Genomic DNA, 16640 nt, shown 5'->3' on the forward strand with positions numbered 1-16640 from the left:
ACAGGAAGTCACCACTCTGCATTCATTTTGCTGTTAATTCTGCTTATGTAACACCCAGAAGAGCTTTACTTTACTTTGCTGCATCCTTGTAAAGTGAAAACAGGATATTTTTCAACTTCTATGCCCTGGCAGCACATTTATTAACATACAAGTTATTTCAGGTCAGGCAAATAATTTGGTCCCCGTTACATGCTGTGGAACCTTAGGTAAATTAAGAAAACATGAAAGTATATAAATGATCATGTAAAGAGAATTTGGAAATAATAACAATTTAAGACACTTACATAATTAAATTATAATATATCCTATATAATTATAATATTGTTTATTATTATTCCTACTGTCTTATGCTAAAAAACAATTTGGTAGGATTCTCTTGCAATCTGCCAAGCATAATAGCTCTGGATTTCAATTCTCCTTTATAAAAAAAAAAATAAGGGATAGGATGCCTATATCTTAGAAAAAAGAAAATAATTTCTGTGAATTCAAGGTAAATTTTGGTCAGTATTTCTGGATTGGGGTTCCAGTGCCAGATTTATCTATTTGTACTCATAAAATTTGCACCATTGATCAGCAAGAAGCACAAACAGAATCTTGTGGAATCTTAAGTTTAATAGCTTTGGTAGTGAAAGAGAAAGTACCATAGAAAGCGAGGCTATATATTTATCATCTGTTCCCGAGGAGAATGACGAAATGCGGTCTTTGATTTTTAAAAGATATTATTATCAAGGCCCTGGATAATCACATGATTACTTTCAATTAAAAATGAGTAAAGGAGAGACCCGGAATTAAAAATGTGTTACCAATGTTCCTCTCTAATACATTATGAAATTTCCCAAAAATGTAACTAAAATTAACCCAAATTTGGTCAGATTTAGAGTAAATGGCATGACTAGGAATAAGTTTGCTACAAAACATATGGGTTTTTCTGGATGATGTTCAGGCTTTAGCTAAACCTACTGCAATGCAACAACGATCTGTGCAAGGTTCCATGTCTCTCCACATAATAAATCTATGTCCAGATGAAAAATAGAGAGAAACTAAATATGATAGGCACCACTTTCTGCCAGGAAAAATAAAAAGTATTACTATAGAGCAATGAACATCTTTGGATCCTGTCTGCAGCTTCATTAAGTTCTTATGGCTTGGATGTTTTTTATTCTTTCCCCATTTATAACATGAGTACTCATATAGATATTGAAGAGGGTTCACTCCTGAAATGAGTTCTTTATTGCATATACACCAAAAAGTGCTAAAAGCATAGATCTGATCTCCTCAAACTGATAAACACTTTCAAACATAGGTGTGAAAAACCAAGATTCGAGTTCCACCACTGCTGTCTGAAACACTTGTGGTGAGAAAGATAAAACTTTCAAGGTCAAAGCTCAGTCTTCAGAATCTTCTTCCTTCACCAATGCCATCAGAATATTTCATCTAGGCTTCTTCAATCAAAGCCATTAAAATGGTGAAGTTTTCTTTTTTTCCTCTATTTTTCCTAACAGCTGGGGCTTATATGACTTCAGAGTGTAAGTACCTCCTAGACCCACCACATTTACGCATCAAATGAATTTCTAGTGATTGTGTTGTTATTTAGAAATGAAAATTTTTCCCAACCATGTCTATCCCTTGAAACTGCATTATCAATTATTAAATTTATTATACTATTTTATATTATTATTTAATTATATATTATATATGTTATATATAATATTATATATTATTAAGTGTACATGTGTTTATCGGTAAAATTATTATAGCCATTAGGAGATTGTAGGGTGTTTTTTTTTATCTTGGAAATGATATAATGACTATTGGAAGAAGAATTACATGAAATAATCCGCTTGGATCTTTCATATTAAATCTTTGGGTTTTCTTCTGTAGGTTTCGGCATGGAGATTATTGGAGGGCGAGAAGTGTCGCCACATTCCCGGCCATTCATGGCCTCCATCCAGTACCACGGCCACCACCTCTGTGGAGGCGTGCTGATCCACCCACAGTGGGTGCTGTCCGCGGCCCACTGCCGCACCCGGTGAGTACCTGCTCTGACCTTGTGCGTTCTACCTCCACCGGCTAGAAGAGAAGCTCGCCTCTCCTGGAGAGAAGTTTGTTTTTTAACATTCTAAGTTTAATGAGCACTGTAATGTTTGAAGAACACAGATGTAATATCAAGGGGTATAAATAACAGTTCAATCATATATATGTATATTCTTTTAATTGAAATAGAGTTGACGTATAATATCAGTTTCAGGGGTACAACAGTGATTCAACAATTATGTACATTATGATAGGTTCACCACGATTAAAGTATTATATTATTGACTATATTCCCTGTGCTGTAGTTTCATCCCTGTGACTTATTTATTTTAAAACTGGGAAGTTTGTACCTCTTACTCATTCGTCCATTTTGCCTATCCCTCCACCCCTCCCCTCTGGCAACTACCAGTTTGTTCTCCGTATCTGTGAGTCTGTTTCTCTTTTTTGCTGTTACTGTTTGTTTGTTTCTTTGTTATTTTGTGGATTCCACATGTAAGTGGAATCATATGGTATTTGTCTTTCTCTGGCTTATTTCTCCTAGCATACTATCCTCTAAGTCTGTCCATGCTGTAGTAAATGGCAAGACTTTCATCTACCCTTAGCTTCCGTGATCACTGACCAACTGGTGGAGTTGACTTACCCTCTTGCCCATCCAAGTTTTCCGCCCTGAGTTTTCCTTTTCAGGGAGAACTGGGCCACCTTTCCCAGGCAGGCCATGGGACAGATCCAAGTCCTCCGTGGAAGGCCAGGGAAGGCAACAACCGTGGTAATTGGGGCAGCGGCCTTCCTGACCTTGCTAGACAGCCTGTGTTTGTATCTCTGCTTTCCCATTTTACAAAAGGGGAATAATAATAGTAGTACCTGTTTCATGGGGTTTGGAGGATTAAATAGTACCTATTTAAATATTTTAGTATGCTTAGCACATATAGTAAGCAGAAATAAGTTGCAGTCATTATTGTTATAGGTACGAGAAGCCTGCGTGGTTAATGGATTTTTAGACCCCTCATGTTAACTTCTCTGCCCTGCCTCCCACCCCAGAAGCCTGAGGCCCACAGTTTGGGAATGACAGCCATAAGGGGGCAACAAACTTCCCAGCAGAAAAAGAGGGAAAAAAAGTTATAGATGATTTCTACAAGGAAAAAAGAGCTATTTTTCTGGGATACTTAGAACAAAAGCTTTTCTCAAAGTACATTTCAGTCTGTGATTCTCTTACTTCAGCTAAAAAGTCCCAAGCTCTTCTTGGGATGCTGCAACCTTTGCAAAAGGAAAAGCCATAGAAAACCAATTTGGTGTTTGTTGCTTTGTTTACTTGTTGGTTTGGGGGGATTTGGTTTTTGTTGTTTTTGTCTCTATGTTTCTTTCTTCTGTCTCTTGCCTGAATAAGCCAAGGAGAGATGGGGCTTTCTTTCCTTACAAACATTATAGCACTTCACTTAAGAATCTCTTGGCCATAATGGTTTGCTAACCAGACTATGGAGCAACTGAATTGACTTGCTTCTCCATGTCGATTGCCCACATTTTAATAAGACTAGACACAAATTTAGAAATTTTGAAGCCTGCAGAAAGTGAGAACTTCTGTTTTATTTCTAAATAGCAAGCTACTAATCTCCAGTTTAATATGACTACGTCATTCATATGGGGTTTCTGCTGTCATAGAAACCACCCTTACATCCCTATCACTTCTATCCTGTTCAGAACACTTGTCTCCGAAGGACCAGCGAGGCAGAGGGTGACTATCAAGAAATGTTCATTCAATTCAGGATATGCACATCTTCAAATATCCTTATGGCACACATTCAAGTGGATTCTAACCTCCCCAGACATAGACCTTGACTTATAAATGCTCAAGAAATTCTGGGTAGAAAGAAGGAAATAAATTGGAAGACTTTCTTTTTTTTTTTTTTTTCCAAGCCAAAAACACAGTGTGTGAAGTCCTTCACAAGCCATAAAGTGCTTTCCAAAAGTAAATAATACTATTAATTTGAATTTAAAATTTTGTCAAGTGAACTTGACTTGATAGGAGTGGGTCCTCAAACTGACAAATTGGGGAAAAGAGATCTTGGAATTAAAAAAAGAAAAAAGAAAAAAAGAAAAGAAAAACCAACTCTTGCTAAATACCATTTTAAATGGCCAGAGTTTAAAGAACTCCAGAATATATGGATCAAATTTCCTCTCCAGGACACTTGGGTGTAAAAATGTAGGTGGATTGGTGCTTAGAAAAATATTAAGCTTTATGAAATCCAAAATATTTATGAAATAGTTTAATGGTGGCTTCCCACAAATGTACTCCCAAGTATCCTGGGGGAATACTTACTAACTTGAGCCTCTGCTTTCAGCAAAACGGTGAAGGAGGCCAGATCTGGGGTGCCCCCTTCTCACTCCCCATCCACGCAGCTCCTTACTGCGCCTCTTGGCCCCTCTTAGTTGCCTTGCCAACTAGAAAAGGAAACCAGTAAAAAAGCTTCTTGTCTAATTTTATTTACAGCATTTCAATTTATCAGAAGCAAAACTCTCACCAACTCTTTTCCATTGTTTTTCTGAATCTCACCCCTCACTGAGCATCCCCTCCTCTCACCTGCCTGGGCTATAATTAGATGAACACCCCCCTACCCACCCCCCCCCCCCCCCGCCCCCGCCGCAGCCCCTTCCACTTGGCCTCCCCACCATCTCAGACCGCCCCAGGGCATCCAGAGTAGAATGGTGTAGATTCAGGCCCCGGGGGCTTAAACCAGTTGAGCTTCAATCCCGCCTGCATTTGCATCCTGGAGCCTCCCCTTAATATCTGTGGGACTTTCTCAAGTTTGTTCATTCACCTGATCCTCAATCTTCTCATCTGCAAAGTGGGGATAATCCTAATACCTCCCTCACAGGACTGTTGTGAGGTGTAAATGAGGGACAATATGTAAAATGCTTCGCACAAAACCTGGCACAGCACAATAACGTAGTAAGTGTTATATCATGTCATCAAGTTATTTTCTGTACCTTCCGTGGTAGTCACTGAGGCACAAGTCTGATGATCCAGGCGTGCTGAGGATGGGACTGTAATAGCCCCTCTCCAACAGCCAGGTAATTCCCTCGTGTCTTAGACTAAAGAGCCGCCAGGGGGTCAGGACCCAGTCTGTGTCAGCCCTGGAGGAGTGGATCTAAGTAGAAACAAGGCTCAGTGCTGAGGCAAACTGGCAGAGGAAATAAGGGGCTTGAAGGGGCTTGACATGGGGCTTCCAGAGTGTCATGGAAAGGAGCCCTGGACTTGGAATCACAAAAGGTGCGTTTGAGTCCCGATTTCCCTACTTATCATGTGTGTCACCTTTGGCCAAAGAACCCTTCCACCAATGAGGACTATACCGCACATCAGCTTGAACAACACTGAGAAAGGGTTCTTTTTAAGCCCAGTGGAAATAATGTTTCAGTAGACAGAAAAGGATTACTGTGAGCAACACTCTGGTTCCTGCTCTGCATGTAGTTCTGTTCCAGGTAAGTCCAGGGTGGGACTCAGAAAACTGCATTTTAAACACACATCTCCAGAGAATTCTGAAGCAAAGACCACCTGTGGAGAAACCCTACAATAAACAAATGAAAAACACTGGTATTATTACATTTCTGTGTGAATTCAGACCTGGGTTTAGCTAAGGAGGTGGCATCCTAAAACTCAGGTAATTCCAGGTATCCTGTGGGCAGAAAAAATGACCTTTCAGATTCCAGTTGGAGTGTATCAGGAAACAGAAAGTCAGAAAGCATTCATAGTCTGCTTGCGTTGTATTGGGTATTAACATGTCCTAGTGGAGACAAAAATAACCAAAATATTTCAAAGGCATTAACTAATCAAGTACGTTGGTAAAAGATGAGGAAAACCAGAAATTTTCTCAGCAAACATCCCCTAATCAAAATTCATCTTCCACACCCGCATTTGTACCCCACAGCCTTCCTTGTGTTTTTTATACATGTTTCCATCTTTTCTGTTAAAGCAGTAGTCCTGGGGATTTGGTATCATTCTCCACCCTCCCCCCCACCCCTCCACAGTTTGGTTTTAATGAGTATGTTGAATTTGAATTTGAATCAATCCTAGGAAATCTGATCCACATCCTTTGAGAAATTTCATCCCCATCCTGATTTTGCAATAGGCAAACTTTTCAACAAATAGAGCTGAAATTCCCAAAATAAACCAAAATAAACTATTTTGGTAGAAACTGAAGAGTGGTCATTCCTGGCAGTCACAGTCCTGCCATAGGCAAACCCACCCCACTGTAGTCCTGAGCTCCTTCTTCGAACCTGAAACAACACTTTCTTCCGTTTTCTGTATGTTTCTGTGCCTTTTAATTCTTATTAATCTTTATGAATCCATATGTGGGAGTATGTGTGTGTTTTTATTTTTAATTGAAGTATAGTTGACATACAATATTTTGAGTTTCAGACGTACAACATAGTGATTTGGCAATTATGCACATAATGGGATGCTCAGCATAAGTGTATTTACCATCTATTACAAAAGTTATTGCAATATTATTGACTATATTCCCTGTGCTGTATTTTTTATCCCCGAGTTTTTTTTTTTTTTTTTTTTAAGATTTTCTTTATCTATTTGACAGAGAGAGACACAGTGAGAGAGGAAACACAAGCAGGGGCAGTGGGAGAGGGAGAAGCAGGCTTCCCACTGAGCAGGGACCCCGATGCGGGGCTTGATCCCAGGACCCTGGGATCATACCTGAGCCGAAGGCAGATGCTTAACAACTGAGCCACCCAGGCACGCCCCACCCCCCACCGAGTTATTTTATGACTGAAAGTTTGTACCTCTTAATTAATTCCCTTCACCTATTTTGCCCATCCGCCCACCACCCCCCTTTGGTAACAACCACTTTGTTCTATGTGTCTGTGAATCTGTTTCTGTTTCTGTTTGTTTGTTTGTTCATTTGTTTTGTTTTTTAGATTCCACACATAAGCAAAATCCTATGGTATTTGTCTTTCCCCATCTGACTTATGTGGGTGTGGATGTTTTTATTATAATCTGTCTTAATCCCTCTTTCAAGTGACAATGAAATAGTTACATGTAAACAAGTGTAAGTCTTTCTAGAATCTTCCTTGTTCCCTAAAGGATTTGAAGGAGCTTCCTAAAGGCACACATTAAAGTGGGATTTTTTTTAATAGAATGCTGAATGCCCCAAGGTGTTGTCAAGATCTCAAAAAAAGAAAACATTTCTATTTCCATAACTAGATGTAAATGTAATTTGGTCGACATGCAGTAAATCAAATCAATTGTCGCACTATCAAAACACTGGTACTGGAGCTGTATATGACCAGGGATAAGACAAAACAAAGCAAAACAACTCTTGTTTCTTTATCTAACTCACCTGTTTCTATCCTCTAAATCTCCACAATGGAGTTATCAATGGCTACTAACCCTACAGTGTCTTTATTTCAAACTAGCAATGATTTTTCACATTGAGGCAAGTCTTCCTTTCTTGTCCAAATTATCTTTCTAATTGACAGGACAGAACATAGCTTATCTGACAGCCATGTAATGGATCTTATTTTCCATATGGCCCTGAGATGAGGTCTAGATATACCAGATTAGTGAATGCAGAGTTGAGTCTTTACTTTTTAGTTATTAAAACACTTAATGTTGGGAAGATGTAAGAATTTTGGAGATTGATGGTAGTGATTAAAGAACAACAATGTAAATGTATTCAATGCCACAGAACTGTACATTTAAAAATGGTTTAAATTATAAATTTTATGTAATGTATATTGTACCTTAATTTAAAAAATTAACAATGGTGGGTATAAATCTCAACCCACAACTCGAGAAATATAATTTCTTTTTACATAAATTAACAATTTTGTTGTAAACTTGATCTCAATTAGAATTTCATTCCTTTTCCCCACAGTAGGGTATAAGTTCTGATATTCTTTTGAAATACTAGGGAATTGAGGTGGGGTGGGTCTGAGAGCAGGTCTTTTGGCCCTTTATATCATCCTTTCATGCTTGGGTTCACTAAGACCTCTGTCACTCCACCTAATCCAAACAAGTTACTTTAAAGATGGCCTTTGTTCCTCTATGTTCTCCACCATTTCTACTCCCCACTGGGGTATTTGGGACTCGTTCTCTTCCTTCTATTCTCTTTGCTTTTTTTTTAGGCATGCAAAAGTCCAGTTTTTCAAAGTGATTTTAGGAGCACACTCTCTCTCAAAGAAAGAGGACTCCAAACAAACATTTAAGATTGAAAAATTCATACCATTCTCAAGACTTACATCATATCGTAAATCAAATGATATTATGCTGATTAAGGTATGTAGTGTTGCCTTCCTTCAATTTCTCCAGCATTCTTATACAACATAGTTCAGCTGTTATATCATCTACAGAAAAGGATTTTGTTAGCACTGTCCCCATGTTTGAGGTAAATGTGACATATTCTATAAGGGCCCCTTTTACTTTATATACTGCCTTGAAAGAAACAAGAATTTATCACAAATGCATCAGGTCTGTGTTTAAACAAAGAAAAGCAACCCTGATGCTCACATATGTGGGAGGGGAACATCCCAACAAGCCCAAAGATCCCCACTGGAAGCTTTTTTCTCCAAATGCTTTTATCATTAGCAAATGAAAATTGCAAGTCCTTTATACAACCGAGCCAACCAAGTGAATTCAGGGACACGTAAGTGAGTTATAACTTAGTCTAGACCATACTTAGTCTAGTCCAGACTTAGTCTAGACCATACTCAAGGGTCTTATCCAGCAGGAAACAGCCCAGCCCTCAAAGTCATGACCTATGGATGTTATTCCACAGAAAACCATCCAATGCAGAGCAAAGGCCAGTTTGCTTAAGACTGGGCAAAATTCCTGCTCTGTCTAAGCTCCCTCCCTGAGCATCATTGAGCTCTACAGGGATTGGAGAGCATTTCAGAAAAGTAACAACCACAAATACAGCTGCAGGCTACCACCAAAGTAGATTCAAGAAGAGGGATGCCTTCCTAGACCAGAGGGACCACACATACATTGCTCAGACTAATAGCAGAATACTACTGGGGACAAATGATAATTTATGTTCTTTTCAATCTGTCAGCTTCACACGGCTGCAACACTTGACAAACATGTCCAGCTGCTCCACCCAAGCTCCAAAAATGATATCAGAGCTGGAACAAAATGCCAGGTTACTGGCTGGGGAGCCACCAACCCACAATTTTTAAGGACCTCTGATACCCTGCATGAAGTTACTGTTACGGTTGTAAACCGAAAACTTTGCAACAGCCCAAGTTATTATAACCACAACCCTATTATAACTGAAGACATGATATGTGCAGGAGACACCAGGGGCCAGAAGGATTCCTGCCAGGTAAGAGCCCATCCATCAAATAGACAACTCAGAATGCTGTGCATGCAGTCGAACCTCCATGTGCTCCTAGCCCAGAGGAGAGGTATGGAGAACAGAAAATCACAACTCCAGAGAGTTCCTCTCCATTCCTGCACTGAGTTCTCTATTCTTTCTCATCTACCAATGTGAATGAGTCATAAGAACTTCCCCAACACATAAGAACTCTTTAAATGTCCGTGAATCAGGATGATAGACTGCATCTGATAACTTTTACAGGCTTCTTCCAAGGGATCTTACCATCCTTAGAAAGCCTACCAACTCTGAGGTCACTAGTGGTGTAAAATATAACTCCCTTCCCCCCCAAAAAAACCCACCATTGTAGGCAATCAATAGAGAGGTGTTGGAAAGCCCAGATGCAAAAAGCTCAAGTATATGGTATGTGTTTCTTAAATGATGTTGACAGATTGACTGAAAGGAAAGGAGGCATACTTTTCAGAATCTCTTGTTTTCCAAGGCAGTAAAAAAACATAGGTGTTCATGTTTGCAGGTGACACGTAGCACAGATGGATTACTAATTTTTAAGAAATTAGAATGCACTATTGACATCATACTGTATTAAGCCTTGTTGAGGGGAGGACATGATGCTTTCAAAGATCACCTGTATCTGCCGTGCCCCAAGATTGTCATCCCCCTCAGCCTCTCTTTCCATGGCAACCAGAGCACAAAGTGCTACAGTTCCCCATGGGAGTGGCAGCAGAGGCAAAGGCTGCTCTTCAGATTTGAAAGCCCCCTCTTGTCACGCTGTCACTTTCCTTGACAGAATTGTAGTTACATGTTTAGGTCTGAGTCCTCAAGAATCCGTTCACGGAGCAAGTATTTACAAAGTGTTGTATTTGTGCCGAGCATTATATTCAATTACAGGAGAATGCAAAAACGGGAAAAAAAAAAAAAAGACAGAGTCCCTGCCACCAATGTATTTAGTACGATACATTTCTCCTCTCTGCCCATCTCAGTAGCAACTTGATTTCAGATCCGTGAGCACCAAGATGAAATCCACAATTTAAACATTTCTTTCATTTCAGTGGATTCCTTTAAACTTTATATCTACTCATTCCTTAATGAATAAAGTTCTATAGTCACTGATTATCAAAGGTTGTATATATAAGTAGTCCTAGACGGAGACAGGGATATGGACAGAGAGACAGACAGACAGACAGACAGATGGACAGAAACATGGTCCCAGACAGAGATAGGGACACAGAGACAGACAATGGACAGAATCATTGCCCTGGCCAGAGACAGAGACAACCCACACTGAGTAAGGGGCTATATCAGGAACTCTTGAGGACACAGAGAAACCAAGGACCCACATAATAATCATTTGAGTAACAGGTAATTAATGGTAGAAAAAGTTCAATAGCTTCTCACCAAGTATCTGTCTATTTTCTTCTTTCTAGGGTGACTCAGGTGGCCCCTTGGTTTGCAAAGGTGCCTTCTATGCCTTAGTCTCTGCAGGTCATAAATGTGGTGATGCCAAGAAGCCTGGAATCTACACCCTAATAACCCGGAAATACCAGGCTTGGATTAAAAACAAGCTTGCTCCATCTCAGACAAACTATGACCACAAATGATTTTCTTGGGTCTACCAGTTGCTTGTTTTATTTTCATAAGATGTCCTAGAGTCCACGTTTGTCTTTATATGTAGTTGGATGTAAAGTGGAGCACAGCTAGGGTCCACTCCTGCTTCCGTAGGACTGATTTTGTCAAGGAATCAAGTTCTTTTTTACATCTGTAACTGCTGTGTTTTTACTGTGCTGATTTCATTCTGAATAAAACTTAGAAGACTATGTCCTTATCTTTCATGCAAATGAGAAAAAAGCAAATGATATACTTCCCACTCTATTCACACTCCCCCAAAGGGCAAAAAAAACCCAAGCCTTCAGCCAGGCACCAACTTCAACCAGGTTTATGCTGTGATTTCTGCTGTGGTTTTACCCTAAACTGTGCTTTTAAAATAAGAAACAGTAAATTCAAACACCCCAATTCAAGTGAAAAAGGAATCATCAAGGCTAATACAAATATTTAGGATAGTACTTATTATTGATTTCTGTCATACTTCATTCCACACAGGATTTAAGGCAATGTACAAAAATATGTGCCATAAAACTAAATATGAAGTTAAAAATAATTTTTCCTCAAAAAATTAAAAATAGAAAATGTTATATGATCCAGAAATTCCACTGCCAGGTATTTATCTGAAGAAAATGAACACACTAACTTGAGAAATTATCTGTACCACCCCATGCTCACTGCAGCATCACTTACAATGGCCCAGATGTGGAAGCAAGTTAAGTGCTCATCAATGGAAGAATAAAGAAACTGTGAGATATATATATAGATATATAGATATATATATATATAAAATATTCAGTAATACATATAATATATATTATACATATATATGTATATGTTTATAATGTGTATGTATATAATATATAATTATATGTAATATATATATAATATTCAGCCATAAAAAGGATGAAATCTTGCCATTTGTGACAACATGGATGGGCCTCGAGGGCATTATTCTGAGTGAAATAAGTCAAAGACAAATATCCTATGGTCTCTCTTATATGTGGTATCATCTACAGAGAACGGATTGGTGACTGCCAGATGTGGGCAGTCGGGAGATGGGAGAAATGGGTGAAGGGGGTAAAAAGGTAAAAAAAAAAAAAAAAAAAAAAAATTTAAATCATAAATAAATAAATAATTTGGTGAAGAAACTGAAGCAAGGGGGAAATGAGACCTTTGAAGAAGAAGATGAAGACAGGAGTGTTACTACCCAAAGGGCCACCCTTTTCTTCCCATACTGTTGCTAGAAGGAGTTGTGTTTGCCTCGTATGCTTCACAGGAATCAATACAAAAAGAGCAACACAGTCAGTTATATGAATTACAGTATCCAGGAAATAAAAATCAACTTATCTGCCCAGACATAGGACAACTGGTGCTGATACAGGGCCTGGAGAGGACTTTTTTGGGGGGATCTGTGTCAAGGATGCTGTTCCAGGGCTCCCACATCCCTACCAACTGTATCAGATCACTTGAGAAGATCCTTCTGTAACACACGTTGCCCCAACTCCTTGCTCAGACATTCAGACTGAATGGGCTTGAGGTGGGCCTGGAAGTCTGCACGGTTTACAAACAATTCAACTGATTCCTATAAATGGGCAAATCTAAAAAGCCGCTAATAGCGAACATCCTTAAAAACATCTTACAAGAAAGAACAATTGTTCTTTTATAAGCCCTTCGGTGTGAACCGAGGACTGCAGACCAGAGTGCAATTCAGTCAGTGTCCTGGAGGGTCTCACTGTCCTTGACTATGGCCGCCCCGTAATGAGAATCTGACAATTTCTAATCTGGTGGCGGAGGACAGGGGAGTCATTCAGGCTTCTCCTTCAACAGTCGGAAACCAAAAGGTTATTCTCAGTCTCTATATTTCATTTGGGTTTCAGAGGATGCATAGTGCTCATTTCTAGGTGCCACCATCGGGTTTCTTACATTCATATAAAAATGGATGCTTTTATTTGTTTGTTTGTTGTCATGGTCCTCAGGAACCACCCACCAGGACTACTCTACTAGAAATACTTTGACAAGTGGAAGCACTGGGTTTAAAAGGAACCTAATTAAAATTATAGAACTGCTTTGAAAGTAAGTAGTAAAAAAAAAAAATAGTAGTTAAAAAAAAAGGTTCTTTCAGTATTCCATTTTGTATCATTTTGATTCATTAAAAATATGCTGATTTTGACCGATAAATCCCAGACTATATTTCCTAAGAAAAGAAAGGGGAAATTGCAGAGACTCTGAACTCACCATTAAAAAAGTATTATATATTTCATCTAAATTCCAAATCCAATGGAATATATAGTTACAAGTCTCTTTAATCTAGCAAAAGGGTGGTTGAGATTCCTTCTGATTGCAGTTGGGGAGTATCCTGAAAAGTTTCACTAAAACCTGACATTTGTTTTGATTTTAGACTCCATGCTGTTCCCATCCAATGGTCAAACTAGATAAGATTGCCAGAGAGGAAACTTCTGTCAACAGCTATGGCAGATCTGTTGACTCTTAAATTGGAAGATAAACAGTTTATTTTGACAAGTAGCTGATGATGGAGCCCACAATTGAAAAGTATCCCTCATCCTCCTAGGGAAGCAATATTTTATTAAACATATCAAAATCTTCCCAACATAACCTAAAAGAATATGGTGTCTTAGTTTGGGGAAGTTTGTCTTGGAGACAGTATTTGATTCCATCTATGACCTCAAAGAAAAGCTGAGAGTAAAAATGAGGTAAATATCTTGATTGTGAAAACTGCTCAAAAACTTTAGGGGAACATGAATGGCTGTTGTCATTCTAAATTATCCCACTTTTTCCTTTCTTCGTGATGTGGACAGAGCATATTTGCCTTCCCCCCAGACACTGAAAAAAGCTTCATGCTTTCTTTTATGTCCAACCAGCTTTAATAGAAAGTGACAGCCCTAGAAATAGGACCAGTATCATGCATGAAATAAATCAATATAAATTCAGGTGGGTGACTAAACCAGTCTAGAACCAGGTAGCAGAATTAGTCCTACTGTATGACCCTCATAGTTTTTGCACATAATAAATCTCCACTGATCCTGCGATGATAGGAAAAGCAGTGCTTCCCACTTGATTGCTTCAGAAGGGTATCTCAATAAAGGCGAGAACTGCTCTGAGTCTGTCAGAGACCCTCTTCCTCTTTGACTAAGCTCTTGGTTTATGACGGGGCACACACGTGATGGAGAAAGACACTGTTCCACCTGTCTAAGGGCGATGCACCCAGATCTCTCCAAAGCTTACAATTTCACAAGATTACCGAGGCAACCCTGCACAGCTACTCATATATTCTCTTAAGAGATATTTGAGTATCAAATGCATGCTGGCTGAACAGATGGGCTCCTTGTATCTGGAATGATTCAGCCCGGCTTTTAAGGTTTCACACATTGACTTCCTGTTTACTAATGTTAACTTGTTCAGCCCTTTTGCTGAGTCACATCAGTCAACTCCAGATTAGCATGAAGAGATTGTGTTCATTTTCTTGTTTTGACCGTAAATGTCGATGTAACAGCCTATTAGAAGCCGCCGATGGGGTCTACACTGAGGTTTCTCTTGAGAACTTAGGAGTAAGTAGAATGAAATTGTCCTCTGAAAGTTAAAATTTAAACTCCATAGATACTGGCTCAGAGCAGAGATCCACAAGAGTACTCTGAAGAGATGTTGAGGTTCACAAGCTTACAAGACAGCCTGCAATCTGCTTGAACGTTAACGATGGCAAGATGAGTGACCCAGTCTGAAGGGGAGGAGGACAGCCATGCGTACAGGGAAAAGCAGGCAACACAGGCAGTGGACCAACCAGAATTGATGAGGAAGGGAGGGGGGTGAGCCCCTAGTAAGCCCATTCTCACTTTAGCCTGACTTCACTAAGCATTCAGCTGCCTTACTTGGTCTGTTTCTAATCCCATGCTCACCAAGCAAACTTCTGTGAGCATTTTGCTCCCTGTGACAGTTATTTCTTATTGCAAATTAATAAACATTTTGCTTTTCCGTATCTATGATAATTTTTTTAACCTCTAAATTAGGGTTATTTGAATTTCTCTTTAAGAGTCAAATCACTCTGTGTGCTGATAAAAATCAAGTTTCAGTCCCCGCAGTAATGAAGGTCAAACCCTGAACTTTGGTAAATTCACCAACGTAATGAATATTAACTACCCCATGAGAATTTCCAACACATCAACAGCCTGCCTCTCCCCTGGAGAGTACTCTTGGCATACCTGCTCTGGCCACAGGCATGAAATGTGCTCACACTTGGAGCATCTATACATACATTATCCCATTAGTCCCCTGATTATCCAATAACTCCAAGAAAAATGAGGGTTTTTCAGCTGTGTTCTGTCTGGTTCACCTAGTAGCAGAGACTGCTGGTTTGCTACACATCAGCCATCTCCTCTCTTCTCTGGTAACAAAACTCAAATTTTACTGGGAGCCACAAATCTATACAGCTTAAAAATGGTGTTTTCTAGCCTCTTTCGCTGCTAGAAGTGGTAAAGGAGATGTAAGTGAAAAATCATTGGCTGGGAGCTTCCAGGAAGTTCCTTTAAAGAGAGTTGTTTCAGTAGGAAAGAGTGTCCTTTCCCCCTTCCTTCCTCCTACTACTTGGATGATAGATGTGGTGGCAAGATCACTAGCAACAATGCTGGAACCATGAGGCAAGCTTGAATAGAAACTAAGTGTTTATGGCAGTGAAGCAAAAAGAAGGAGTCTTTATGTCAATCCTGTACTCTTTACCTGAGGACTTCTTTTACATGAAAGAAAATAAACACTTGTGTTTAATCCACTATTATGTGGAGCTTTCTGTCAAATACGTCCTCACTCAATCCTACTAGATGAAATCAGAAACCTAAAATTTCTATCCCTGATGTATGCTCCAATGACGAGCATATGTCTTTATGCCCTTATGTCCAGATCCTCCAAAATCCCAAACTCCCAAATGGCTTTAGCTTTCCACCTTGTCCTATTTAAACAAGAATTGATTCAGAAAAGTCACTTTTAAATGCTATAATCAATAAACACTTCTCCCTCACTGTTCCATCCTGTGGCTTAACATGAAGAAAATGCCCTGGCTTACTTGAGAAGATATTTTTATCTTAACCACACATTGCTGCATGGCAAACATTCTTGTTCCTATTGTCAAAATAATGCGTGACACTCAGTAATCTGTAACCTTATTTTCTCCTTTTGTGTATATTTTGTAAGGGGATCTTGTGGAGTTGTTTTTTGTGAAGTTCCATGAAAATAATGTTTTCTGGCATCTGAGGTTTTCATTTGCTTTATTATTTCACAATCATTTGAAATAATACAGTAGTTTTTTTCATCCAGACTATAAAAGCAACTCCATTGGAAGATAGTGGGATATAATAATACCCTGAATATTAGTAATGTTGTAGAAAAACAAAACAGGCCCACATGTGGTCAGACCAACCAACTGTGCAGAGTGACTGTGTTAACAACCAATTCAGACACACTCCCTAATGGAGCATTCAGAGAGATTCCTTCATTCATTCATTCACTCAACAAACACTTACTGAGCTCCTCTATGTACATGGTACTGGGCTGGTTGCTGGAGATACCAAGGGGAAAGGACACAACTCCTGCCCTGCAGAAACTCACAGTCCAGTGAACAAACATGAACCTGCAAATAAACAAATATACCATGCTCCAAAA

At 39.2% G+C, this 16640-nt stretch overlaps 1 protein-coding gene across 1 annotated transcript; it reads left to right on the forward strand.

The window, feature by feature from the left end:
• Nucleotides 1-1427: 1427 nt before the first annotated feature.
• On the forward strand, nt 1428-11188 carry LOC118006605 (granzyme K-like). The gene is made up of 5 exons (XM_034999315.1): nt 1428-1526; nt 1882-2029; nt 8167-8317; nt 9093-9362; nt 10799-11188. The coding sequence occupies exons 1-5, from the start codon at nt 1463-1465 to the stop codon at nt 10970-10972; spliced, it is 807 nt and encodes a 268-aa protein (XP_034855206.1). The 5' UTR covers nt 1428-1462; the 3' UTR covers nt 10973-11188.
• Nucleotides 11189-16640: the final 5452 nt, after the last annotated feature.

This window comes from Mirounga leonina, unplaced genomic scaffold (assembly GCF_011800145.1).
Source record: "Mirounga leonina isolate KUSES-001 unplaced genomic scaffold, KU_Mleo_1.0 Mir_98, whole genome shotgun sequence".
In the NCBI taxonomy this organism is placed as follows: Eukaryota; Metazoa; Chordata; class Mammalia; order Carnivora; family Phocidae; genus Mirounga; species Mirounga leonina.

Coding starts and splice junctions, on each gene's coding strand:
- LOC118006605 (XM_034999315.1), top strand. CDS start 1,463: ATGGTGAAGTTTTCTTTTTTTCCTCTATTTTTCCTAACAGCTGGGGCT. Junction 2,030..8,166: donor GCGGCCCACTGCCGCACCCG/GTGAGTACCTGC, acceptor CTTTTTTTTTAG/GCATGCAAAAGTCCAGTTTT. Junction 8,318..9,092: donor ATGATATTATGCTGATTAAG/GTATGTAGTGTT, acceptor TCAATCTGTCAG/CTTCACACGGCTGCAACACT.